The 26,940-nt window shown below is 40.6% G+C and overlaps 1 protein-coding gene and 1 long non-coding RNA gene across 7 annotated transcripts in view; both read right to left on the bottom strand.

Annotated features, from left to right (window-relative positions):
* usp15 (ubiquitin specific peptidase 15) overlaps window positions 1–25,250 on the bottom strand; it is a 33,246-nt gene extending 7,996 nt beyond the window's left edge. The window contains exons 1-21 of one of the 6 annotated variants that reach the window (XM_086269164.1): window positions 25,118–25,250; window positions 24,284–24,411; window positions 23,870–24,000; window positions 21,677–21,803; window positions 20,602–20,747; window positions 18,801–18,862; window positions 13,186–13,275; window positions 8,906–9,053; window positions 8,586–8,759; window positions 6,800–6,958; window positions 6,438–6,662; window positions 6,244–6,327; window positions 5,292–5,386; window positions 4,896–5,084; window positions 4,660–4,778; window positions 4,258–4,539; window positions 4,014–4,084; window positions 2,592–2,707; window positions 2,356–2,505; window positions 1,447–1,550; window positions 779–867 (exon numbers count right to left, since the gene is read on the bottom strand). In XM_086269164.1, coding sequence (XP_086125290.1) covers window positions 779–867; window positions 1,447–1,550; window positions 2,356–2,505; window positions 2,592–2,707; window positions 4,014–4,084; window positions 4,258–4,539; window positions 4,660–4,778; window positions 4,896–5,084; window positions 5,292–5,386; window positions 6,244–6,327; window positions 6,438–6,662; window positions 6,800–6,958; window positions 8,586–8,759; window positions 8,906–9,053; window positions 13,186–13,275; window positions 18,801–18,862; window positions 20,602–20,747; window positions 21,677–21,803; window positions 23,870–24,000; window positions 24,284–24,411; window positions 25,118–25,206 — 2,778 coding nt within the window. In that variant the 5' untranslated portion in view covers window positions 25,207–25,250. Of the gene's footprint in view, window positions 1–778; window positions 868–1,446; window positions 1,551–2,355; window positions 2,506–2,591; window positions 2,708–4,013; window positions 4,085–4,257; window positions 4,540–4,659; window positions 4,779–4,895; window positions 5,085–5,291; window positions 5,387–6,243; window positions 6,328–6,437; window positions 6,663–6,799; window positions 6,959–8,585; window positions 8,760–8,905; window positions 9,054–9,309; window positions 10,748–13,185; window positions 13,276–18,800; window positions 18,863–20,601; window positions 20,748–21,676; window positions 21,804–22,710; window positions 22,988–23,040; window positions 23,827–23,869; window positions 24,001–24,283; window positions 24,412–25,117 lie in introns of those variants that run through there. The other 5 variants (XM_086269165.1, XM_086269166.1, XM_086269168.1 and 2 more) reach the window with 5 other exon arrangements.
* On the bottom strand, window positions 13,360–17,190 carry LOC147310512 (uncharacterized). Its single transcript, XR_015125688.1, has 3 exons — window positions 16,487–17,190; window positions 15,931–16,025; window positions 13,360–15,791 (listed from the first exon to the last, which is right to left on the bottom strand). It is a non-coding gene; the product is annotated as an uncharacterized LOC147310512 (long non-coding RNA).
* Window positions 25,251–26,940: the final 1,690 nt, after the last annotated feature.

Here is a 26,940-nt window from a genome sequence, read left to right as displayed (position 1 = left end):
TTTAATTAATTATTTAATGGTGTATTTAATTAATTCATTATGGCAGTCCTGGCGTTCCATATGCAACATCATCACTACTGGAGATGTTATTTCCTGGAACATAACATCTCCAACAGTTGGCCATCAAACATGAATTTAAAAGCAAAATGAAGTCCTGCTGTAAAGAAATCCTCTGCTGAAACGTATATACTTTGTTAAAATGTATGAAGCCATTACCCATTTTCAAAAATTGTTTACAGAAAGAGCTGGTCTCCTCTGGGGTGGCTCGCTAAATCTCTTCCAGAACATCTGAAGTTCAGTTTGCCTCCAAGATGTGAAAGCCTTTATAAACGCTCTCTATGCACGAAAACATCTCCGTGAGGGTTTACCTGTCTGGCTTCAATCATCCTCCCCACCACAGAACAGAGAGCTCTCTGTACCACACACCCACACTTACTTTTTGGGAAATCTCAGCACAGTTGTCATGATGCATGCTCAATCATCCAGGTAAGTAAATCCCAAAAGGTTGATTCTGTTCATCTGGACGTAGCATTTCAGTGGGAGAAACCACTGAAAATGTTACGTCCAGATGAACAGAATCAACCTTTTGGGGTCTCAGAACAGTTGGATGCCTTGGAGAACTCAGGCTGTGTGGCAACTACATAACTCATCCTCATTACAGTGCACATACGTGCATTACTCTGATGACATAATTAATTTTTTTTGCCCAGCAAGTCTGCCTTTAATAAAAATGCAGTAGGACCTGCTGTCTGTGGCTTTTACAAATGAGGACACTCACCACAATTTGATCTTCGCTGGCAGGAGACACGCTGCTGTCATCAAAGTTGTACCACTTTCCATCGTCTTTGTTTTTAGCATAACCAGTATCTGAAAAGTAACAAACACAAGATTAAAAGACAGGAAAACACAGCAATTAGAGCAGAAATTACTCAATGATTAATCATCTAGTCATTCAAAAGGAAATTTGTAAGAGTTTATGCACCAAATTGAAGCTTTGATTTGAAGAGTAGAAACGTGGCAATGCCAAAAACTGTGTGGGAGACGTATCGATTTTAACAAAAAGAGCCCAGATACACAAGTTACCGCTCTGATTACATTTATTTTTCTGTTGGAAATCCTGTAGTCATGAAAATTTCCATTAGTTAGAGCCCCGTTTCACCATGTTTCCCTTTCTGTGTGTCATTTTATATACTCCCACTGCTTGGCTCTTATGTTATAAAGCAATTTGCGACTTCTAACAGCATTACTAACTAATAAAAGACATTCTTCAGTTTACAGATTCACAACAAGCCAGATTTAAACTGTCTGGTTACTCAGAGGCCACAATAACATTCTTCTTTCTACCAGTGACCTTTCATGGGGTTGAAATTAAATCCGGGAACATTATAAATCCTAATTTAAAAAAAAAAAAAAAAAGATACATGATTGCATGAGTTTGAGTCTTACAGTGGCCCCCTCCCATCCCACCATAGTGGTTGGACACAGCAATGAGGTCGTAGCGACAGGGCCCGGCATTGGGGTTGATCAGGAATTCAGACATGTCCAGATCTCTGGGAACAAACACGAAAAAGCCGTCATTGCACACGTTCAGCGTGGTGTGTTTGTGATGAAGGTAGAAACATGTAGCATGTACAGTGTTGTAAATCAGGATCAGACCCTGCATTTCTTCTTACCCTTTTCCCATATTTATCACACCGACATGTTTCAGACCAACATTAAAATCTGACTGATTTAAATATGCAAAAAAAGCATCTAAAAACAAAATATTGAAAATAATTTGAAGGGTTTTTTGGAAAGTTCATAAAATATGACTTATTTAAATTTTCAGATACCAATTTTCACATCTTGTGTATTATAGCGATCACAATATAATACTCACAAATCAAAGTGTAGCAAAATTTATTCAGAAAAACAACAAATTAAACATTTAAATTATGCGCTTTAATAACTGAAAGCTGAAGCGTCAAAAGACAAACTCACAATTCACCTGTTTGCCTTACAGCAGAAATACACACAACTTGTGTCAACACTGATGTCCTTGAGCACATGCCATGTTTGTCCTACCTTTTTGGGAAACAATCATTTGCTGTTGGGTTTTTTCCTCCCTCAAAAAAAAAAATACTTTGAGTTGACTACAAAACATTACGGTACATAAAAAAAAAATTATGCAGCAACCCCAATCATCTATCACACAACAACAAAGCAGCTTGTCATTAACTCATCAAGGGTATATTGTTAGTGTGCACATACACACACTGTAGATTTTGAAAAGAATGAGCAGGACATACACTGGATAAACTGCTAAAAAGGCAGTGCCCTGTGAATGTGTGTGCGTGTGTGTGTGTGTGTGTCTACCTGAGCGGGAAGTCAACAAGTGAGTCCAGTTTATCCCTCATGTAGCGACTGTATGAGAAGCGTTTAAGATGGACCACCAGCACTGGTGGCAGAGACCACAGGTCCAGCTTCTTTGTGGCCTGCTGGTGCTGCTTACAGTTGGGACAGTACCTGTGAGAAGATACATCACCTTTTAGGTGCTGTAACCAGCCAGACGTCAACAACTAGTGTTTTGAATTGTTTTCACTGCTTCTCACCAAGGGTCCTCTGCCCCCAGTTTTTCCTTTGTGGTGAACAGTTCGATGCAGTCCTTCAGCTTGAAGAAAGCCTTTTTTTGAGGTTTGTACTCCATGCTCTCGTGCTTGTCACAGTCCTGCTCCCAGAGACACGAGCATATAGTTGTTAGAGTAAAACAGTTCTGAATTAGTTGTCTGAAATGACATGAATTAAAATCTGTGGCAAAAGAGAACATTTAACTTTGAAAGAAGCCGTTTAAAAGTACAGTTAGAGATAAGTATTGTCAAGACCTCAACTGTTAATCTCAACAGTACTGCTTAAGGTACTTCAACTATAATATTAATTAATATTATAATAGGTTTTAAGAGAAAAACCAAAAAGAATTAATGTACATGTAATATAAATTAAACTGTTATAAACACTGTTTCACACCATTATCTAATAATCCTAATCATCATAATCCTAAAACACATTACAATTACATAGCACAATTACAACAACAAAAACAACAACTTGTAAATCTGTAGACTCTTGGTTGCATCACATATGTGGAGCAACTAGAGATGAATTGCAAGCTAGGCTGTCAAAAGCTGTGCAAACTGTGCAAAGTTAAGACACATTGGTTATGTTTGAACCCTTACATGAAAGTGCCATCACAGACTGGTGAAGTGTCCTTTCTACTATCATTACTAGTAGTATAGGTTAACTCCATACAGACAATAAGACTCTTTCTGGCAGTGAAAACAGTTTGGTTTCAGTTTGTAGTCCAAGTTCTTTAGACAGGAGCATATAAGGAGGGCTTGATTGGATGTAGGTAAACAGTAAGTAAATGCAGAATCAGAGCTTGAATGTACCCAAATGCAACCTGAAAAGCAAATAAAAAAAATAAATAAAATCTGCATTTAAAAACATTAACTAGTGAACAGGAGAGAAAGGTTTGGACCAGGTGTTCACCAGTTACACTGTGAGCCCCAAAACACTGGTTTTCCAGATTGATTTTGGAGTAACAAGTAGAAAATAGACCATTTCCATTTCTCCAGTAGCAAGAGCAGAAATGATGGCGCTGGAGCTTGTCCATACCATTACATAATTACCGTTAAATAAATTTAGCCCTGGCACTGTTTAATACAAAGTTATCGTAGCCATCCCTACTCAGTTCCTTTCCCTCAGATTAAAATGCGTGGAGTAAGAGGTAATATTTACAGATTACTTTAACACTTAGATGCACTTATTCACGGCATCATCTAGTGAGTAGATCTAGAGTTTCAAACCTGTGGGCTCTTGATTAGAAGACATTTGGAATAGTCACCTCGGTTTCCTGCTGCTCTTCTCTGTGCAGTTATCACAACATGATTATGTTCCACACTGCTCAGCGTCTTGCTGCACTACAACAGTTACACGGTGAAAACAGACAATGTCGCAGCTCCCGACATCAGTTTTACCTCAACAACAGTCTCGTCAAAATACTTCTTCTTGATTTCTGGTTCCCAGTCCAAGGAGAGATAAGAGCGGTCTGTAAAAAGATGGGCAGAACGTAAATATGCTGTAATATTTACAGCAGTTAAAATGACTTCAATTATTGATTAATGCTGTGATTACATGATCGAGGAAAACCAAAAAAAAAACAACTTTTCTATTTGCCATTGCAATGATGCTAAAACAAAAACAGTAAAACCCGCTTCCTACCACTAAGTCGGAGGTGTCCCTCGTCAAAGCGGATCTGCCTGGTGTCCTCCTTGATGAGTGAGAAGTCAGTTTTTCCCATGTTATTGAACTGGAATGTAAAAAGTCTCTTCCTGCTGTGTCCGGACGTCTGCTGGCCTTTGGTGGAATTCTGTGGGCCGACCACACCGTTCTCAAGCTCATTGTCCCCACCGACAGAGTCCTCCGACTGGCTGTTGTCGTTTTCAGAGGGCAGCTCCTGATCCTGGCTGGACTCGTCGTCCTGCTCATCGGTCTCCATCTCACCTGAAAGACGGCAGTAGAGCTTTTAACAGCAAACACTAAGCAGCACACTTTAAAAAAAAAAAAAAAAAAGGCATTTCAAAAGGTCAGAACTTTACAAGAAAACTGTGTTGGTGCACTTACTCGGTGACCCCTCCTCCAACAGTCCATTAGTGGCATTACCATTAACAGTGTGTTGTTTAGATGGCTGTGTCTCTTCACAGTCGTCCTCTTCTTCCTCTACAGAAGATCGCACAAACCGACTGCAAACACAAAACCACTTTTTATTCCAAGCACAAGTTTTTGTTTTTATTTTCTATTTCTAAACGACACAGCGTTGATTATCTGCAAAAAGAGCCTGTCGATTTTTGCTGACTTACCAGAGGCGCTGGAGCAGCATGTTGTAGAGCTTGTCTTCACTGAGGGTTCTGGGGACAGCGATGAGGAAGGGTTGTCCAAACAGCGGCGTGCTCGTGTGGTTATATCCTGACTGCTTGTACTTTTCTCTCAAGTGCACTGGGATCACTACGTGGTCTGTGTCCTCCACTCTGTTCACCGCCACCTCAAAGCTGCAGAGAGACATGTGGTGAATCCTTTAGAGTCACGCTGGTTAAGCAAGATGTCGACAAACCAATGAAAAGTGAAACTCAGCATCCTAGCGTAAAAAAAACAAAACAAAAAACCTACGTTTTTGAAAATGGCACATGCCTGCAGTTTGTTATATCTACATAATCTGCAGACGTGTTGTCTGTCAGCTGCTCATATCTGACACTCACACATAAATATCATCTCTCTCCATAATGCTGCTGAGGTTTTCATTGGTGGCGAAGATCCGGTGGAAACGGTGGTTATAGATGTCAGTTACAATCATCTGAAGGATAAGAGACGGGAGAGTCAGTGCTGAGAATCCTAATTATGGCCAGCAATTAAATTAATCTGCCAACACATCTTAAAAAGCCATTTAGTAGATTGGTAAGACGAGCTTAAGATGACGGGCAACATAACTTCAAATCATGAGAAAAAACTTTTTAGAACTTAATTAACCAGCCTGTATTTGAAATGATCTTTTTCATAGTTTAAATTCTTTCATAGTCCTCTCAACCTCTGCAAAAAAAAAAAAAAAAAAAAAAAAAGCACCTTTCTTTTGTATCTGCACTGCAGGAACTAGGGATACTTCCAAAGACCTGTTTCTGGGGTTTGTTTTACTAGTACTTCAGGATGGCGCAGGCTTTGAGTGACAGTAGGATACACTGCTGTAAACGCAACCCGGATCTGAAAGACCAGGCTTAATTAAGCCTATATGGAGGAAATACAATGTGATTTTTGACTCATTTTGACTCATTTCCCTTGCGTGTTATCTCACTTTGTGACCTTGACGAACCACACAGAGAGAAGTCATGTAGAGAAAAAAATGAATAACCTAAAACAGACCTACAAGAAAATAAACGACCACACTGATTAGTGTGGCAGCTTTGCTATTCTGTCTGTGCAACATGTAGTGTAACAGCATAATAGCAGGTTCATACATATTGAATTCCAGTTCCCTTGGTCTCTAGTTATCCTTTGTGTCCCTGTTCCTCACCTCTCCCTTTATCTGAAAAATATGCAACATTTCCCCTCACTAGCTTCTGTAGCTCAGAGGACAACATCTATTAAAAAGTAGATGTCAGCATTACAACATGATAACAGAGGCAGGATTCCTGCGCAGGCTGATGCTAAATATTCTACCTTTTCAGCAGGCACGCCTGACAGGTTGGACAGGGAGGTACACAGGTCAGAAATGTAGCCCACTTTCGGCACAGTTAGTTTGTACTGAGGGGAAAAAAAACAAAAACATGATTACTGCCTGCTGTTCATACATGAAATGGCATGATACTGCTTACAGTAGTCATTTTTTTTCCTCTCTGTGCTCAGCTTGTTACCTGTGTGGGTTTGGCCAGAGGGTCCAGTCTGACTAAATAAACTTCTAGTGTCCGTTCCTTCTTCATGGGCAGTGGCAGGGTCAAGTAGCAGAAAGGATCAAAGGTCACAGAGACCTTCGAGCACACAGGACACACCAGAGTCGACTTGAAAAGACCGTGGAAGATGTCCACAATAATGGAGTCATTTCTCTTAATGTGGTTCTCCCACGCCTCCTCTGCCACAACCTGGCATAAAAAACAAAAACAAAAAACAGGTATACACAAAAATTTAATAAAATGTAACTAAATAAATAAAATAAATCTTTTTTTTCTTTTTTTCTTTTTTTACTTTTATCAATCCATTCATGAGCCGCTGGTCTCACCTTATCAGGCCGACCATTTGCATCCTTGAGCTGAATGTAGGGCTTCTTTCTGATGCGGTTCAAGTCCTCATGTAGGCCATCCAAAAGGAAAGCCAGAAGCTCATGAGAGTCCTGCTGCTGGTAGCCCGAGAACTGGGGAGCAAAGCGGCCCACCTGTGTCTGGATGAGTGGGGAGGGGAGAAAAAAAACAAACATACTTTTTGGAAAAAACACATGGGTAGAGGAGCAAAATCAAGTCGGCCTCATCATAATACATCACACTGAGTAACCGGTTTCTTTCAAAATAATATAAGATGTCCATGTTCTCTATTCTGTAGCCCATAGGTCTTAAACTGAAATGGTTTTAACCTTTATACGCTCAGCAATAAGATTAAGACTAGCTGTTGCAATTAGCTAATAAAAATATGAAAAAGGCATAGTTAAAAACACCAATATTTTATCACTATTAAATCAACATTCCCAGAAGCAATTTCAAATACCTTTAACTTCATACAAAGTGCTGTTTCTATTTTGCTTGTAGATTAATTACTTCATCTGAGTGAGAAAAATCTAGTCTGTTTTGGGCCTGAACAAGTGCATTAAAGTCACGGTTAGTGTATATGAGGTCTAAATGTGACTAACTGAGGAGCTGTACCTGGATGTTAAACTTTGTCAAATTTCAATTTCGATAAACTTCAATTCAAAGAGAACTTACATCTTTGAGCATGTCTCCTTATCTGTAGAAAGTCTGCGACTCTGATGAAGTTATTAAAACTGTTTATACTAGAAAACTATTTTAATTAACAACAACATGGTTCATTTTCAGCACTGGCTTACACGACAGCTCCTGGTGTTTAACACAATGCAGAAGTACCACTTTCAATCACTTTAACTTAAATCTGACATTTGTCCTTGTCAAATTTCGACAGTGAACAAATCCCTCCCTGTCTGTCTCTTTCACTGAGTGCACTGCTGCCAGCTCAAAGTCTTTCGTTATCTCACTTACAAACATAATAACTCGCTTGTGTTGCAGCTCTCATCCAGAGCCAAGGAGAAAAACTCAAAATTGTCTGCTGTGATTTCAACTGAAGTTCAAGGTTTCCTACAAAGTCTTTGATCCATCTTGTCACAATTCACCTGGAAAGGGGCACATTCTCAAATACTTCTTTTTCTCAGAGGGTACATCAACTCAATTGTTTGTTCCCACTCTGCATTACTCAAATTCTTGTATTTCTCAATCCAAATTGCAGTAAATAAATGAATGTTGTTTAAAATTCTTCACTCTGGATCAATATTTTTAATTGTTAGTTGACAGCTTCCAGGCTAGCAAACTCAAATCTTTCATAGACATTGATCAATATTCACATTTGCTTACTTGCACCATCAAAATTTCAGGATAAACACACTCACCTTAATAAAACACTCAAATTAAAGTGCAAGTGACAAATTTTCATTTCCCACAAACTACAAAAACAAAAAAAACAACAACAACAAACACAAAATAAGCTATTCTCTTATGGGGAATATTTGGTGGCTAAAAGAGAGAAAAATGATTTTTTAACTATGTTTTAATGTCCCATCGACCTCACAGGGCCTACCAATGGACTGGATGTGGCCGGCGGCCATACAATGTCCATGTCTGTTTATGCATTTCATTGGGGAGTGCCATCATGAGATTATTAGCTCCTACAGATTGATGCAAGCCTTCATCTGTCCAACATCGATCAAAAATAGTTTTTTAACACATGTGAAGATTCAAAGATGAAGGTTCCTTCACACATTTAATATATTTTTTCCAAGGAATTACCTTGAAAGGCCTCGGGGTGACGTAGCTGTATTTGCCTGACCACAGCTGTTTAATAAGCTCCGCGTAGGCTTTGGCAATCTCCCCCTTCATGCCCAGTGGATTGTCCTCATTCAGCTCATCTGTGTACTTGTCTTTGAGGAAGTACTCCGTCAGCGGAGGGGTATTGCTTAAACACTAAAACGCAAAAACAGGAGAGAAAAATATCTTTCAAATTAACTGGATTTTTTATTTTTTGAAGTTTTCTCTGTAGAATTTTGAGTAAACATTGGCGTGCTAATTAGCATAGTTCCAGACTCTAAAGAGCTCCATGAAAAGATTACCTGCACAGCAGAGTTCATGAAACAGGTGTTGCCCAGGTTTGAGAGTCCACACAAGCCTGAGCGCTCGCTCTGCCTGCTCTGGTCCGAGTAGTCATAACTGTTGCTGTAAGGGTGGTAGGATGGTAGACTATAGCTCGAATTCTTCACACTGTACAATCAACATACAGACATTGAGAGATTAAACAGGGTCGTTTGTGGAAAGTCATGAACACTGATGAACAGAGAAATCTAATACTAACAGACAACATCTACACTAAATCAAATTAAAGTTTTTAACAAACAACAAAACTTTACAAAGACTAGAAGGTACACAGCTTCACTATTTCATCCCCTCTCTTTACAGCTTCCTAGACAATTATTAAGAGCCTTAAGATAGGCCTGCCCAGCTGCAGCAATCAGCAGACCTCTGGGAGCTCGATAAAGCAGCGTTGGCCGTTTCTGGCTCCCACTGGTCAAGGGAAACTGCTGCGATGGCGGTGGAGGCAGTTGCCTCGCAGTTCAACACTCGGTGGTCCACCCTCCTGCCATCCAGCTCCACCGCCTCAGGCCTCAGGCACCACCAGCAACACAGGAGCATGACATCTCAGCCCCACCCCGGCCCTTGATGGCCTGCATGTCCGCACGAAACTAGACAGCCAGCAGCTTCGATGGGGTTTTCTTGGGTCCCTTGTATGAAAAGTTTGGGTATCTGAGATCAGAAAGGACGGTCCGGCTCCAGTTTTGACTGTTGAGTCTTAGTCTTAACTCAGCTCAAGCCAATCCAGCTCCAGAAGCAGTTTGAATAGTCCAGGTGAAGTTTAGGCCTGAATCTGATTCCAAGTCCAGCACAGGCCAACCTTTAAAACTGTACAATTCAATGCACACGAAAGCACACATTCTGGTCTGTCTTAGAGTTAACTGGTCAGCTCCCCTCTCCTCATTTCTTCCAGTCTTCTTGTTCGGGCTCAATCGCCTGTCATCTCGTTATCCTCTCTGCTTCAATTCGTTTCCCCCCCCGTCCTATGCCGTCCTGTCCTCTGCTCCTCCCTCTGGCCTGCCTGCTGCTCTCTGCTGCTCTACGGCTACCAGCAGATATTTATAGCAGCAGCAACAGCAGCAGCAGCAGCAGCAAGGATGCTCAAGACTGCTGCTGCTGGAGGTAGAGGTGCACAGAGAAAGAGGGAGGGCGGGAGAAGCAAAGAGAATGGGGGGGAGGGGCGGACAGTACAAGGGGGGAGAGGATGACAGAAGAGAAATGAGATGGGGATGGAGGAAGCAGCTGATCCACTGCATCCAGCTGAGGCTGCAGTATTCACAGGACCAACTCACATTTACAGAGAGGAGTCGAGACATACATACAAAGACACATTAACACAATCATGCCAGCATGTAATTTATCCCATTTTCTCACACTAGCATGCATATATCACTGTTCTCACTTTACTCTGCACACTAGCACAAATTCCTGCTCTTTTTTTCCTTCTTTTGCTGGTAAAACACAACCTCTGACACTCTGGACTAAGTAAATCACACTTTGACACACCCTTCTTTCATCCTCTTTAATATGTCATGGCTGTCTCCATGAGAGGTTTGAAAGGGGATGATCTAAATAAATAAACTCCAACCCAGAGAAAGAAGTGGTTTTTTAATCATCAGGGGCAGTATGTGTGTACAGGCAGGCGATGAGAAGGTGAGAAGTGGGAACAGATGAAACGTATTCTGAAGGTCACTCAGACTGCAGAACATGTGCATCGCAATGAGCTCGGAGGAAAGGAGAGGTAAAGGGATCAAAAGACACAGAGGGAGAGAGTGAGTGTGTGAGAGGAGCAGAGACTGGCTGCCAGAATCAGGGGACGCTACCTCGCAGGACGGTGACACTTAATGCAGTTGCAGAGCATCACTTGCTGAGGCTAAACCGACCAGGCCGAAACCACAGAATCAAAAAGACAAGGGTTATGTAATATGGGAACACTTCATATGAAAGGGGAAAAATTAATTTAAAAAAAAAAAAAATCCCTATGTATAATTCAGAGAGAAAAAAAATGACAGCGCTGCTACCAGAGTGAATCAGGGACAGGAGAGCTGCTGAGAGTAAAGATCCAATTTCCCCAAGTCACCCACTCTGTGCATTCAACAATCCATCGACTGTGCAGAATAAGATGCATCGGCTGTGGCAAAAATGTGCAACTATGCTTCAAGTACAAGTCAGACGTGCGAGCTGAAAAAATGTCTGAGAAAGTATTTTATGATTGTGATACTTTTACGAATTCAAAGAAAGGCTCAGTTGATTTTAACACCTTCATTCTTTGTCAATATTGATTTTTAAGGTGGCCAAGCCTGTGACTACCATTTCTGCATTTCAACAGTACTGAGAAATGTGATGCACAATGTCTATTATCTACCACGCGCAGGCACACACACACACACACACACACTCCAGCATGCAGTAAATCACACGCATTACATGAAGGGAGGGAACAGTGAACAGTGTCCACTGGACAGCAAAGGCAGTAAGCTCCACCCACAGAGTGTATGTGTATCTTTTGGACATGGCTGAGAGAGCCTCTGGGTCAAACAATACACAACAAACAATATATTTAGGCAAGAGTTCAATATTCTCAACACGTAGGCTAGCAGTAGAGCTGCATGACTGGGCATAAACTGAATTTCTTTTTGGAGAGTAATGCATTCACTTGTTAACCAAGTTGCATTTTACACTGGGACACAAAGAAAACAAGACTATAATTTTCCATTGTGTCAAAAGCACAGAAACTGCTTTCTGTTAAACTGCCGTCACAGATTGCAGAGCATTACACACAAAAAAAAAAAAAAAAAGCCTTAAGAGGGCAGTATATGCTGGAATTTAAATTTAGGGTACAGGGCTAGTCTAAATGTAAGAAACTGCTCTGTTTGGCTAACATTAGCACAGCTAATCATTCAGTTACAGGTTGGCTTGAATGGGTATGACAAGACAATGCTCCTGGCATGTGGAGGGTGGAGTGCTAATTATTCTACAGCCACCAGGCAGTAGTACCCTGTAGCTGTAGCATAATCAGCTTAACATAGTAGTATTTCTGGCGCCATTTCCCAGGTTAGCTACAATGGCATTGCAAGCTGACTTATGTTATTTATTTATTTTGATTTTTTTTTTTTAACTAAATGCAGAAAGGAAGATCCAAAGTTATGAAAAAGCAGATTCCACCCAAATTCAATTGCCTGATGAGTCAGACAGTTTTTGGCAACTGCGGTCTATGCTTCAGGAAATGAAGACTGATGAAATGAGCAGTCATGTCAGTTTTAGCAAACAAATGCAAAGATTCTGTCCAAGTCTCTGTGAAGTTTGTGGATATGGGCATAGTTTTAATAAGAGGCCACATGCAGACTCCCCTCAGGACTATCAGCCACAAAGAGGCTGCAGGTATTAGAAAGACATTTAAAATAGGAAGTCTAGTCTGCATTACAGATTTATAAATCTTATCAATCACTGAACCCTAGAGTCAGTTATTCCTACTGGAAACTTTATGGTCTTGTACATTATGTGGGAACAGGAGAAAAATCCTCTGACATTACCAGCTAATCTACTAGGAACATGAACTTGAAAGTAACTGACTGACAGCATGCTGTCGTGTTGTATTTAAACAAATGTTCAAGGTTTAAGTTTTTAATTTTCCTGAAAGACATATTTAGATGTAGTCTGGTGTTAAATCAAATAACATACAGAAGCAAAACCTCGTGGAATGTTGCTAGATGAAATAACCACCACATTAGCCCAAATCATGCAACCACAGCTAGCCAGTGCCATCATCAATTGGAAAATAGATTTGCAAATTTGAGTAATATAATCAGAAGCTGAGTAAGGCACCCAGAGGCTTTGTTGTTAATAGAAAGAGAGTCTACTGTCACTGAAGAAATTCTAAGAGATCAGTCCAACGCAAGCGCCCTTCCCCCCTCTTTTCTATCAGCTCTTACAGCTGAAAATGCATCATCAGGAGATTTAGAACACCCAAATTACAACCAGAGATAGACCTGTACAAAACAGAGTTAGATGAATTTCATAGTGAGAAGCTACAAACAGCTTCAGTAATGGAATTATGGAATGAGTCTAAACAGAACTGATAAAGGAGTCAAGAAAAAGTTTACATAAGTTAAAAGCAACAAATTTTTAAGCCAATTCCTTCCAGCATTCTGGCGACTTCAGCGTGAAGTTCTGTCCTGAACTCCAGGCTGCACATCAGGCTCCATCTCTGGCTGTTCCCATCCAAACCCACCCCTCTGCTATTCAACCCACAACTATGCCTTACTTCCTGCTGTTGAAGCTGCTGTTATGATTGTTTGTGAGAGATGAAGGCGAGATCTTTGGCAAAGCAGAGAGATTGGAAGCACCAGATGACCTTCAAAAGATAAAGAATAGATCATGAATTAGAGTGGAAAATAAGGAGCTGTTCCAGAAAGCTGAGTGCCGATCAAATTAAACAGCGATGAAACAAAATAAACGGAGTGATATGTCAGTAGGGATGGGTACCGGTGTCCGGTGCCGTTCTGACATAAACGGTAGTAACCAGAACGAAAAGCAGCGCACATTTCGGTGCTTTATTTCGGTGCTTTTTTTTCCTGAGCTGTGATACACTTCTAGCCAATCATTTTACGTTTCCGAGGATAGTAGGCGGGTCCAGGTATGTACGTTCTTTTAGAGCAGAGCTACTATGGAATCAGAACGATGCCAACTTGAAACGAAACCGAAAAAAATATTGAAACCGAAAAAAAAAATATTGTAACTGAAATAAATGTACTGAAAAATCTTGTATTGAAACAGAAAAAAAAATTGATAGTGAAAAACAATTAATTGAAACTGCAATTTTTTTGTTTTCGCTTACAATTTTTTTTTTCAGTTTCAATCCATATTTCAGTTTCACTCTTCTGGCACTGGTTTGGCGTCCGGGGGCGCGCTGAGGGGCGGGGATTCCGACCCGCATGTATTTGCATATATTATAATGCTGACCAATGACTGGAGAAAACACTGACGACGCGGCTGCGGTCACGGACAAAGTTGCACGTGTCTGTTCGGAAATGGCAGATGCTGAGAGGTTCAGGTTTACATTACCGACTATTTCAAAGTGACAGCCTGAGGTGTTCTTCAGTAAATTGGACTACCGGACAGGAGGACCTGAGGCCCCACAGCATTATTTTTGGTAAGTTAAATGTGTTTGTAAGCTAATCCGTAATTTAGGTCCTTAGCTAGCTACCTAGCCAGCTAAGGAACTAGCTAGCTAAGATGAGCACTCGGCTGTTGGGGAAACTTGTTTTGTAAAGTTCGTTTAGCTAACCCGTGCAGGTGAATGAATTTACCCTGACTAAAGAAATCAAGAGAAACGCACCGGGCTGCTCGGTGACTAACCACGGTTACTGTACTTTTATTATGAGTATTATACTGTAAGAGCAACAGGCTGGACTCTGCTTCTGCTCCTGTGCAGAGCTGATTATTAAATATGTGCAAACAGCAGCATGTTTTCTGTCGCTTTCCACTTGTGGAACGACATTAACGCCAATTTTAAAAACCTGGCACTTCAGTAACCCCTCATTAGTCAATAGCTACGGATTAAATAGCAAAGCCCGATACTTATGTACTGAAACCAACTACTTCCGCTTGTCAGCTTAAGTTAAAATGTTACATTTTTCCTCTGATTATTTTTTTAGCTTTTTTTTTTTGAGTTTGTTACAAATATTCAGGTTAAAAAACTGTCCGAATTATTTTTAATGAATTATGTTCACAAAGTCACATGTGCAATACTCTGTACAGCTTGCGTCCTTTAGGACAAATAATTTGAAACATTAATATTTCTTGTTCAATACTGAGCTGATAACACCTCTGTATGTTGTGACCAGGATGCAGCAGCAGACTGAACCTCGACTGAAACCTGCTCCATCATCTCATCTTTGCAGATGTCCATTTATAAAGCATCAACAACTCAAAGGTAAACATGATATTAGAAAATGTGTTAGTATATAAGGCCTTTAAAACAACTAAAAAATAAACAGCTGTTGGCAGAACTGTAGGACTGAACAACTTCAGATTCCGAGTGTGTGAGGACAGAGAAGGATCAGCTCTATTTCAGATTTGAGAGATAAACTTTATATTTCAGTTTGTGATGATTCTGTTCTGTTTGTGATTACAGGAGCCGTCCTCAGATTCAGACCTCAGCACCACCCAGTGACAGCAGACAGATCATCCTATAGCTTCAATCTTTGTAGTAACTCCAAAATTAACTGAAGAAAACAGTACAAAGGTTAAAGTACCACATGTGCTGTCAGTGAAAGCTGCAGCTGTTTTATTGATAAATTTAAAGACAAAAGGATTAATCACCCCTGTAACTGTGTCACTATACATCAGCATTAACAGTACCTCAGTTTGGTGTTTCAGAAAACTGCTGATCTCAGACCTGCACAACTTCTGTTTTAAACACTGAATGTACTCAGCTACATGAAGAGCACATGATGTTTTCTCTGACACAATTAAATAAAACCTGATTAAAGTCAAAGGTTGTTACTTGTATTTGAACTAAAAACTTGTGATCTGGAATTCTTTCACTGTTTTTTTGACAATAGTGTGTTATTTATCATAAAGTAATTCAGAGTCATTCATACCAGAGTAACCAGAGAGCACAACATATATTTAACTTTCTACAGGACTTAAAGATATTCCTCTGAGGATTATCTGAGTACTTCTAACATTACACAAAGCAAAGGTCTCCATCAGTGTTCATGAAATGCTGGGTTCATCCTTCTTGTGAGGGAGCTGCTGGTGAAGATCACGAGCCCTGCTTGATCCCGGCGATGAGTTTCAGTCTTCCTGGTGTTTATGAAATGATGCCTCTCACTGTGGGTCAACAGAACATCTGGCACAGGACAGCTGTAATGAAAGAAATTGAAGAAGTTTTGAAGAAAAAAAAATCTTGGAAATGCCCTATATGTGAGAAGCAGATTTTGTATTTACTTTTCTTTTGCCAATCAAAATAACAAAGTATAATTTTCACCATACAATTACTAACCTTGTCATCTCCTGGACTGTCTGTTTTGGGCTCTGGGCTTGTCCTTCCCAGCACTCATGAGACTGCTTTGCTGCACTGTGGTATGAGGTGCTAACCTGTTGACAGTGTTGGGAAGGTTAATTTTAAAATGTATTCCAGCAAAGATTATAGAAGTAATGTATTCTGAATACTTTACAACTACATGGATGTACTATTGCTGTGTGATTTATTACTATTACTGAAGGCTACTCGCCATACCAATACCAAGTAGATGTTAAAATCATAATATAAATGAGTAACAGTAGGTGGACATTAGGTAAGGCTGCACTTTTTGCTGTGATCTCGTATAGAAAACTATCCCACGCGTATATAAAACAGGTCCGCGGCTCCGAACTGTAGTAAAGGGACCTCTGGCTAATACGTCGGCCTCGTAGCTGAAAACTAGCTTTACTTTGTTGTCTGGGTCAACTCTGCTTGCGAGAGAGAGAGAGGCGTTGAAAGGCTGCTCCAATGGAGCTTATTGTTTCAGAGGAAAACACGAACACAGTGTACAGTCGAGTCTTAATAGCTTACTTACAGCTGGGCTGGTCAGGCACTCTTTTTGGCTGCAGTGGTTATTATGTTTACATGCTTCCAGCTCCCGTTTCTGCTCCGTGGCAGCTCGTACTTTTCCTTTCTCTCCCTCCCTCACTCACAGACACATAACGGGTATGGCAGTCCATTCTCCCTGCAGCACAGACTACACTGCCCATGAGGCTACATTGTTTAGGGCGATGCCTGTAACACTGCTATTGCCTTCATATTAAATCATTTTTGTATAATAATTTTTAGAGGCTCTTATTGCGCGTTTTGTTTGGGTTTCCACCGGCGTGGAATTACCAAAAATTGAGAGACCATTGCCTAACATATGAAACAGGAAAATACCGCCATGTAATCCACTTATTTCAACAAACTAACTGTATTCTCAATATCACCTATTGAACGGTAACTGTAACAGATACATTTACTCATATTTTGTATTTTAAATACGTAACTCCGGTGCATGTATTACGTTACTGCCCAACACTGCCTGTTGATGAGATCTTGTGCTGTTCCTAAAACACCGGCCTCCAACTCCTACAGAGACACGGGTGTCCCTAAATTTAGCAAATATTAGCTTCAGGCTAGCTTGCTACGACGAATAGGCTAATACCAGCATTTTACCACACCAGATGTAGCTAAAAAAAACTAAACTAATGTCCAGTCCAATGGGACAGCAAGGAAAGATGACAAAAAATGATTACTTACTTGCGGTTTGGAGGGTCAAGCTGAAATTGAAGCAGCCATTGAAAGACGGGAAGAGAGAAAGATGGCAGCTTGGTCAGCACTAGTGACCTCTATATAGCAAATACATGCGGGCCGGAATCCGCGCCCCCGGACGCCAAAACAGTGCCAACAGATTGAAACCGAAAAAAATGGATTGAAACTGAAAAAAAAAAATTATAAGCGAAAACAAAAAAATTACAGTTTCAATTAATTGTTTTTCACTATCAATTTTTTTCGGTTTCAATACAAGATTTTTCAGTACATTTATTTCAGTTACAATATATTTTTTCAGTTTCAATATTTTTTTCGGTTTCGTTTCAAGGTGGCATCGTTCTGATTCCATAAGCTACAGATTAAAAATGCCCAAGGCGAAGCGGTCAGAAGTCTGGCTGTACTTCACAGCAAATTATGCAAACTCAGCAGCCTGCAACAAGTGCTTTAAGCTGATACTGTGATACTGTCAAAGGAGGGAACACCTCGAATCCGATGAAACACCTGGCGACGCATAGCGTTTTTTTTTGTTTTTTTTAAAGCCAAGAAATGCGCTGTATTTGATAGCTTGCTGCGAGACCTCACACCGAGCGCATCTACTGCGGGTGTGGTGCCTGTTATCAGACCCGGAGTTAGCAACATCCCCAAAAACACGAAGAGGAGAGTCCTGGCCCCTAGCCCTGCCAGTGTAGCAGAAATGATGAGGATGATGATGCAGCAGCAGCCGTTCTTCTCTGCGTGAGTAGCTTAATGTTGTTCGTGTGTAATTTACGTTGAGTAGGCTAACCACGTTATTACATTAATGCAGGTAAGGTGAACTAGCAAACATCATCATAGCTACATGCGGCTGTCTTCTGGTTTGATGGCAGATACTCCCTTCACCCTGGCCAAAAAGGCTAAAATGACCAAAGAAAAAGAGGGAAACGGCTAAACATGAGAGGTTTTTGGATAAAGTTTGTGGTTTTTCCATTGTTTAAGCACTGCTTCCAGCCAAGAGTGATATCATATATGCCCCATAGCTGCAGAAAAGGCTAACATTGTTATCTTTTTACAAAAACCAGCTGAACATGAGAGGTTTTTGGACCAATTTTGTGTTCTCCATTCTTTAAGCACCGGTTTGAGCACCGGCACCGTTTCAAAAGTACCGATTTGGCACCGGTATCGGATAAAACCTAAACGATACCCATCCCTATATGTCAGCAACAAAAGGTCGAGCAAAAAAAGAAGGAAACTCAGGCAAAGTCACAAGGGGCGGAAATCTTTGACGATGATGCAGCGCTGCAGTGATGTGGCAGGGAAACTTTAAAACCAATACACTTTTAATTCTGCAGGTTTTCCAGAGAGGAAGATAATGGCAAGATCGATGGGAGAGATCCCCACAGCAGGAAATCTGATGTGGTGTCACATCACATTACTGTTTTTCTTCAAACTGACTACATACAAGTTATCTGCCATTCAATAATACTTTGCTTACGTGTAGCTTTTAGTAAAGTGACAGTATTGTTAGAGTACAAAGTAGGAATCTGATTCCATTACTGTGGTACAACTCATTAGAGCCAAAGAAATGTAAGCCAGGCAGTGTGTCATTCACTCACTTGGGTGCCGTGGAGCCTCGGGGCCATGTGCCATCCTCGCTCTTCTGCTCTATTACGAGAACCTGCGGGAGAAGGCAGAAAGAAAAGAGGGATCCATCTGCTTCCACTACTTTAAACACACCAGACATTTGAAATTCTACTCTGTGTCCAAGTGTTATTGGCTTGCTTTATCTGAATTTATCTTCCCAACAAGTCAAAGATCCCCGATTTGATCTCACACAAATCCCTTTAGCGTCATTCGGAGTGGCTGTAGCTCAGGTGGCAGAGCAGGTCAGCCATTAACCAGAAGGTCAGTGGTTCGATCCCAGGCTGCCTCCTGGCTGCATGCCAAATATTCTTGGGCAAGATATCCCATGTTTGCCTACTGGTGGTGGTCAGAGGGCCCGGTGGCGCCAGTGTCCGGCAGCCTCGCCTCTGTCAGTGCGCCACAGGGCAGCTGTGGCTACAATGTAGCTGCCATCACCAGTGTGCGAATGTGTATATGACTGAATGTAGTGTGAAGCGCTTTGGGGTCCTTAGGGACTAGAAAAGCGCTATACAAATGCAGGCCATTTACCATTTACCATAAAATTCTCCCCAATGGAATACGTGGAGCTACCCCTGTGGTGAATCCTTGTGACAAAGCATTGGCTGAAAGTAGCTATTATATTTTATATGTGACAGCTTTAGAATCCATTTGTGGCAGCAGGGTGGAGTACTGGTGTGTAAGGTCATGACTATGCAGAAGAAGGCACACCCACACTTTAGAAAAAAGTAAAAGATATTGTAGACAAGGTGCCTCTAAATATGTAGAGAAATGTCACCAGGTTTGTCCCACAGACGGACTTCCAACTCTGGCGTCATGACCCAAGTTGTCAACAGAGGTCCTTGTTTTGTTCTGCAGCGTTGATGAGTTTACTGTAGCAACAAATAAAGCAGTTCTTCACTTGGTGCAGGTTTTAATTAAAGAGGCTTTCAAAAACAGCAGAACAGTGACTGCTGTTACCAGATTCAATCCAGGACAATTTCAAAATAACTGGTGACATGACTGCAGATAACATCACTCTTATATAAAAACTGTGAAATACTTGAGTCTCCAAGCATACTCTTATTCTACCTGTCCAGCCTCTCCAAGTCCTGCCTATCAGTGGGAAACACTGAATACCATTACTGGGTTAACGTGATTGTAGCAGCAGCAGGTAAGTAGGACAACCCAGTGATGCCTGCTGAGTCACTGCAGCCACATGTTTAAATTAATAAATATGTAAAGTCCGCAGTCAGTTTGATGTCAGGTTCTATGCGCGAAAATTCTAGTTCATGAGCCGGCCTCAAACTAGCTTTACTATAAGGTCTTTAAAGTTGAATCTTAATTTCAGGAGTTCAAGTGTTCTAACTTACAGGCCTTTTTCTTGCAACAGCTAGAAAAAGGCTAAACAACACAATCTTGTGGTTTTCCATTATCTGCAATAGCTGTTTATTTTAATTTTAGATAGGAGGAGCAGAGACAAAAAGAATGGATGGATCAACAAAAATAACCTCTTGGATGCAGATTCCAAGTAGATCAAGAAAAGACAAGTTTTCTGATATGACCTGAAAAAGTACTCGTATCTGCCAAACAATACGAGGGAAACCATATCCAACGGAAACTAGAACTAAAACATCTTTTCCTGAGCTCAGGAATGACGGTCTATAGAGCAAGCCATATTCTTACACATCTGACAATTTTCTGAAATATCTTGCCTCTCTTGAAAAAAAGGAACCCTCCAGATCCAAATTCTTCTCACATAGTGAGAATTTGAGAAAAGAGTGGAAAAGTTCAAACCTGTCCTTGGTAGAGGCCGGCATCTTGGATGGTGCTGTCAGGTTTGTTGAGAGGCTCAAAGGTGTTGCTCATGTACCTGTTCCACAGCCTGGTCTCCTTCTCATCAGGGATGCTGAACAGCTTCCTCATTTCCTTCTCAATCATATCTACAAACACATTAGCAAAAAGATGCAGTTAACACTGTGCTGTTTAAAAAAAAAAAAAAAAAAAAAAAAAAAAAAAAAAGGCATGACACTCATGTGCACAAACAAAATGTGAAATAAAACAACCATACAAAAAAAACAAAAAAAAAAAAACCAACAACTCCATCATCTACATCAATAGAATAAAGTAAATATTTACTTGGACACAGTTATTCAAAAACAACATGAGCAGAGTGTTAAGTTCATGTGTTTGAATGCACGCAGGAGGTGATTCTAATATCTGAAATCCCAAGGGTATATTTAGATCTATGTTGTATATCATTTGTGCATCCAAGAATGTTTTCCTGGCTCAGAATGAGAATTAGTGGGGTGACCATGCACATAAACACAATTCTGTATTTCTAATCTTCGCACTTTACTGTTATCTAACTCGATAAACAAAAATGTCAATCACGCTTGAGTAAATAATTTTGAAAACACAAAATTTATTCCATTTCCATTTTATTTTCTTTAGCTCTGGCTGGGGGGCACAGCCTGCTGAATTATAAACAACAACAGAAACAAAACAACAGTTTTTACTTCATGTTTCAATGCAAGGATACAATAGCTAGTATCCATACACTGGCAAATAATATGGCATTTACTAGCGTGTATCTGTTGTGTCACAACTGCATAATACTTACAAAAAACAAACAACAACAAAACAAAAAAACACTTAGTCTTATGTACAAGATTTCTTTGTTTCCCCTGCAGCAAAAAGGGGAAATAAATCATCATGTGGCAACAATAGTTGGAAAAACAATTAATTTAAACACAAATACCACAAACAGTAAATGTATTTATATATAATTAGTGTGAAATGTGAACTGAGATCCAAGGAACTCTGGAACTCTGCGGAAACCAGTGCTTACTACTGCTTAGGCAGTGCCTACCTATTGTGTCAGCTTTACTGAAGCGTTTGGTGATCACATTGTCCATATTGCTGTCTTCACAGAGCTTCAGCTCGGTCAGGTACACTTCTACCTTGCAGTGCTTCACAAACATACCCTGTTCAACCACCTGCAAAAAGAGGATGATTATCAATTTACTGCTTTAAACCATGATTATCTAATGTTAAATTACTACGCAAAGAATGAGGGACACGGGCCTAATTCATGAGTAACCCTGTATGGTTTTGGGCTGTCCCACACAAAAAGATCAATGTAAAAGAACCGTGTAGATAACTCAGAAATGATTGCCTTAGAGAAGTCTAACGTTTGCACTTACAACGGAACATAAAATTTAACTGTGTAAAAATCTCACAATCTAACCGTCCACTAATCAGCCAACAGGAATGTAGCACTACATTACACCACAGACAACAGTAACAAGTCAGGCTGAACAGACAGAAGTAAAACATGAAAAACTAAATGTTTAAGATTCCAACATAGATGCAAGCTTGGCTCAGTCATGCCAGCAGAAGCCTTTGACTGTATGATGTTTGTCCAATTGTTATCATGGCTGAGCTTACCTTTGACAGAAGTTTAGGCACCCAAAAAGAAACCGTGACACCAAGCTGGCAAAAATAATCATGATGCAACCCTTATCTCATGTTTATCAAATTCCTGCAAGACTGAAAGAAAACTCCTAAGTTTAACGTGCTAGAAAATGCTTAACAAAATGGATAACAAAGCACACTAAGTTCTGCTGCGCTGGTCTCTACTCATCTGGAGTCCTGATACTTCACAGTCAGGGTGAAGTGCCTAAATTAGCAGCACCTCGTGGAAACAGCTGAGGGGTCCCAGCCTATTTATTTCACCCCTGAGCCCCTCCAGCACACAGACACTCACGCTACTAAACTGCAAAAGTCCTTCACACACAGCTTAGACTCTCTCAGCACCACAACCCTCCCCTACTCAAGGCTCTCGGTGGGCTAGTACACCTCAGCGCACAACCCATCTGTGAGCTCAGTCAACGTCCAACTCACCACCAAGCTCTGACACATTTTCTCAAATCAAAGCCGAGCCAAAACCATTTAGGCCACCCACGCCGCTTCTCCTATACTGGTTTGCCTCTCCTCGCACTCCTTTGAAAAGCTTACGCGCTGCTTCTCTTAGTGTGACCTCAGCTGGCATTCCTCCGCTTGGAAAACAAGGACGCAGGAGCTCTCCACCATTGTTGGCAATCAAACCACAAGTGGAAAGCGGAAGGAGCCACAGTGTCACACCAATGACTACAATCCTACAGTTCCCCCCAGCATAATCCCCACCCTCAAGTTGACAATATAGAAACAACACGGTAAAAAGAAGAAGAAAACCTCCTTCATGTTGTGTCTCGCAGATCGCTCCATGTAGCTTTTCAGTCATCCAGAACGTTGCCTGAAAATAGAAACCTTGCAGCTACCCGATACGCCACATGACATACATGGCAAAAGAGGAGGGTCAATGTAGGGGGGGGGGGGGGGGGGGGGAGACGAGACAGACTGATAGATATGGAGAGGGAAGAGGAAGTGCTTCCAGCAGCCATGATGCCATGACTAGCGAGATTTGAAGAGTTGCTTTGATAGCAAAAGTGCCATCACACACAAGTATTCAACTGTAATCACAAACATATAAGCATTCTTCATTTTTTTTACTCCAGCAAACCTTACATACTCTCATGCTAATATGGAAAAAATAAGCACACATACTGCGTTTCATTCATAAAAGAAATGAATGAAAGGCAACTGTTTTTTTTCCTTTGTGATAAGTAAACACCCAGTCTTTCACTATTACTTCTGAGATTCTGTGTAGAGTACACAGAGTAAATCTGTGTAAATCTACCTGACCAACCAAATTACATCAAAAATGAATGTAATGGTTAACTATTCTTTGCAGTTCTTTTTGTTAAATATCTGTCATCATAGTCATATACTATTCACTGTTCAGCAACAGTGACACAAGTTCAAAGTTCCTTTTCCAAAAGTGCTGCATGTCTGATTTTCCCCAAACAGCCTTATTAGCACAATGTTCTCCCTTTTACCCCAACACAAGTCACTGTGCACATTAAACCTTCTGATTCTGTATATGAGAAAACAATCTGAGCTGGCAGCAGAACAAATGTTAAAAAATCCATTCATAATCTTATGCTAATAACTGAACCCTTACCTTGCGCGCGATTGGCTCCTGACCCTCTGTGAGTCCATACCAGCTGACGAGTTTATTCCAGCCTTCTGTTGGGACCAGAATGTAGTCAAGCTCATCAATGAGGTGTTCCTTGATGGCGAGCACATCCCCATCTAGAGGGAGGGAGGGTCATACACGTGCAGTTAAACAAGCACATTCTGTGGGTCAACACTTACACTATTGATAACACACAAAGAACAAGGTGAGCTGGAGAGTTTTCTATGACCCCCCTCCAAAGAAAGGCTACTCTCTGGTTAGTAGACAATGTTTTTGTGTGCGTGTATGTCACTTGCCCACGAAGCTAACCTACCAAAAACTGCTTTCCCATACATTTATCATATACTTTTAGAAGGGATAAAATAGAGATATAAAGAGATGGACTATTACTTGACTTACCTTTGAGAAGACCAGAGTTATCAACCGGTCCTGGGTAGACATTCTGGTCTCCCATCTGGTATTTGTCCCAGCTGTCAAATCCCACATATTTCTTCCACTGTTTGAACCAGTGACTGTCCACTAGGTACCTGCAGAGAAAGCAATCAAGATTACAACATTTCTACTAAAAGCAAGATGTGAAAGACAAGAGTTATATAAAAGGGATGGTGGGGTGGGGTGCATTAAACTATTGGGCTATAAACCAGGTTACCTTGAGGCTACCTTGTGGTGAGTACCCGAAACAAATCTGGTTTTGGGAGGCATACATTACACAGACTGACAGTTGTAACAGTAGCTTTTAGCCGCCGTGTTGAGTTCAGATTGCTACAAGCCTAGCCAGCTGGCTCTGTGATTTTGACAGGTGTTTTTTTTTTTTCCGACTCCGCCCTGCTGAAGTCGGGGGATGAACCCACTGACAGGCAAACCGCTTGGATCATCGGCAAGCTAGCCAATTAGCTGATAGCCTGATAACTATCTGTATCACTCAAACGGCATGTAGCCTTCCTTACACATCCACAGAAAATATGTGACACAGTTTTTTGGAAGTGAAGGATATAAACACCAAAATACAGCATATAAGTTTAGTTTAACTGTTTTAAGTCTTAGCGAGAGCTCAACCAGCGCTAGCCTGCCAAGCTGACACATGAAGCTGACAGGCAGCCGTTAGCTAGCTCGGAGCTCACTGTCAACACGGCCCGGCCGTTTTGCTTTCACATCCTCCGTGGGGTTGACAGGCTCAGCAGACCCAGCCCAGAGCCACGCAGTGCCCTTGAAAAGATCACAGTCAATTCTTACCAAGTGTCTCCCTTTCTTAGTTGTGTTTTCAACAGTGTCGCGACCTCTCCTCTTTGGGTATCCAGATCAGCCGCTCCTCCTTCCGCCATCTTTCCTTAGACATTCCCCGGTGCATGGTGGGAAAAAAAGCGGCGCGTCATAGAGGCACGTAGAGAGCGACGCCGCTGCTGCAGCCAATCATCACCGTGGCAGCGTGACACCCAGTGGCAAAATTATTCTAGAAAATGTTTCAAAAGTGCTCCATCATTGTGGATGCACGGGCTTACAGCTGAGAAAGAAACTGTGCCTTTAAAAATAAAGATGAGGGGAAACAATACAAGTGACACTTTTTAACCCTCCGTGAACACTGTAGAAGAGAAAATCACCAAAGAGGCCAATATAAAGAATCTGAAAGTTGAACCATTTATAATATTGCAATTTTGGGAAAAGTACTGTGAAAGCAGAGTTTTATAAACTGCCAGTTACCTCACACTATAACATATCATACACCCGGAAAAGGAAAACAATTAACAAGTGAATGAAGTTCCTGAAGAAAATGTGGTCTGAATGCTGAAAGCTCAGTGATTTGAGTTTTCAAAGCTGGAAAGTAGTTGAATATCTTTAAAATGTACATTAGGAAAGCTGACAAATGACAAAAGAAAAATCTGAATCTGAAAAAAAAAAAAAAAAATATATATATATATATATATATATATATATATATATATATATATATATATATATATATATATATTTTTTTTTTTTTTTTTTTTTTTTTTTTTAAACTAACTGTAAACGGTAATCCAACTCTGGAAAGTAACTGAAACTAAACCGGTACCTTTAATAAAATACTTTATACAAGCTAAGCTCTTGCAAAGTCCACAGATGTTATACTTTATCACTTTATAGAACATGACTATATGAAAAAACCCAAAACATATCAGTAAAATCCTGATGTGATTTGTTCGTGATTTGTTCTCCATTTTCATAAAATTGGAGACTTTTGATAGTTATGGACTGATTTTTCTTTTTTAAAATTACATTTGTAGCAGCAGGGGCATGTTCAAAAGACACAGGAAGCCCAGATGCTCCAGTTTTCCACTAGCACTTGAAAGCTGCATGCATTTGTGGATTTGTAAAAAGTTAAAGTTGAAGACTCTCAAAACCCAATATGCACATGTGACATGTCCCTTTGTATCAGCCAAATGTATTCATTTGTATTTATTCATTTTCTAATATAAAGATTGTACACAAGTGTTTGGATTGGAATGTACCTTTGGTGTTACTCAACTCATAACCATCAAGTTTTGTTAAACCAGACAACAGACACTGAAAACTTATTATACAGCATAATTGAAAATAGCGTAATTTCCAAAATGAACTACGTGTTGTATTCAGCAGTGACTATTGCTTCCTCTTGCTAGCTATGAAAACCAGTGTAGCTGTAAGGCACTTTCACAGTGGCTTCACTTTTTCAGCTTTAACTACATCCTACGTTTACATACAGTCTGTTGTTCAAACCTGACAAAGTGGTGTTTTGCTGCAGGTTCCAACTTGAACAACATGTTTTAGAGAAATGAACCAAGCAAGCATTTAAGTGAGCTTTGAAGTAGGAGTTTGCTCTCCTTTAGTGCAATTGTCACAAGTGTTCACCTACAAGCACCAACCTGTTTTAAATCCAGTTGTATTACAAGCCAGTGTACACAAGGAATGAGGTGCCATAGGTGTAAACCTGAGTAACATAATAGTGTGTTTAATCCACCAGAGTTTCCATTTAAATAGCAGGTAAACACAGGCGTTACTGATCACATTAGTTAAAGGTCTGTGCCTAAGCAGAAAAGAAC

Source organism: Aulonocara sp. 'chitande type north' Nkhata Bay, linkage group LG17 (genome assembly GCF_057382095.1).
Source record: "Aulonocara sp. 'chitande type north' Nkhata Bay isolate Kocher_YH1m ecotype deep benthic linkage group LG17, A_spYH_male_GT1.1, whole genome shotgun sequence".
Classification (NCBI taxonomy): Eukaryota; Metazoa; Chordata; class Actinopteri; order Cichliformes; family Cichlidae; genus Aulonocara; species Aulonocara sp. 'chitande type north' Nkhata Bay.
This window is presented reverse-complemented; position numbering and strand designations above follow the sequence as displayed.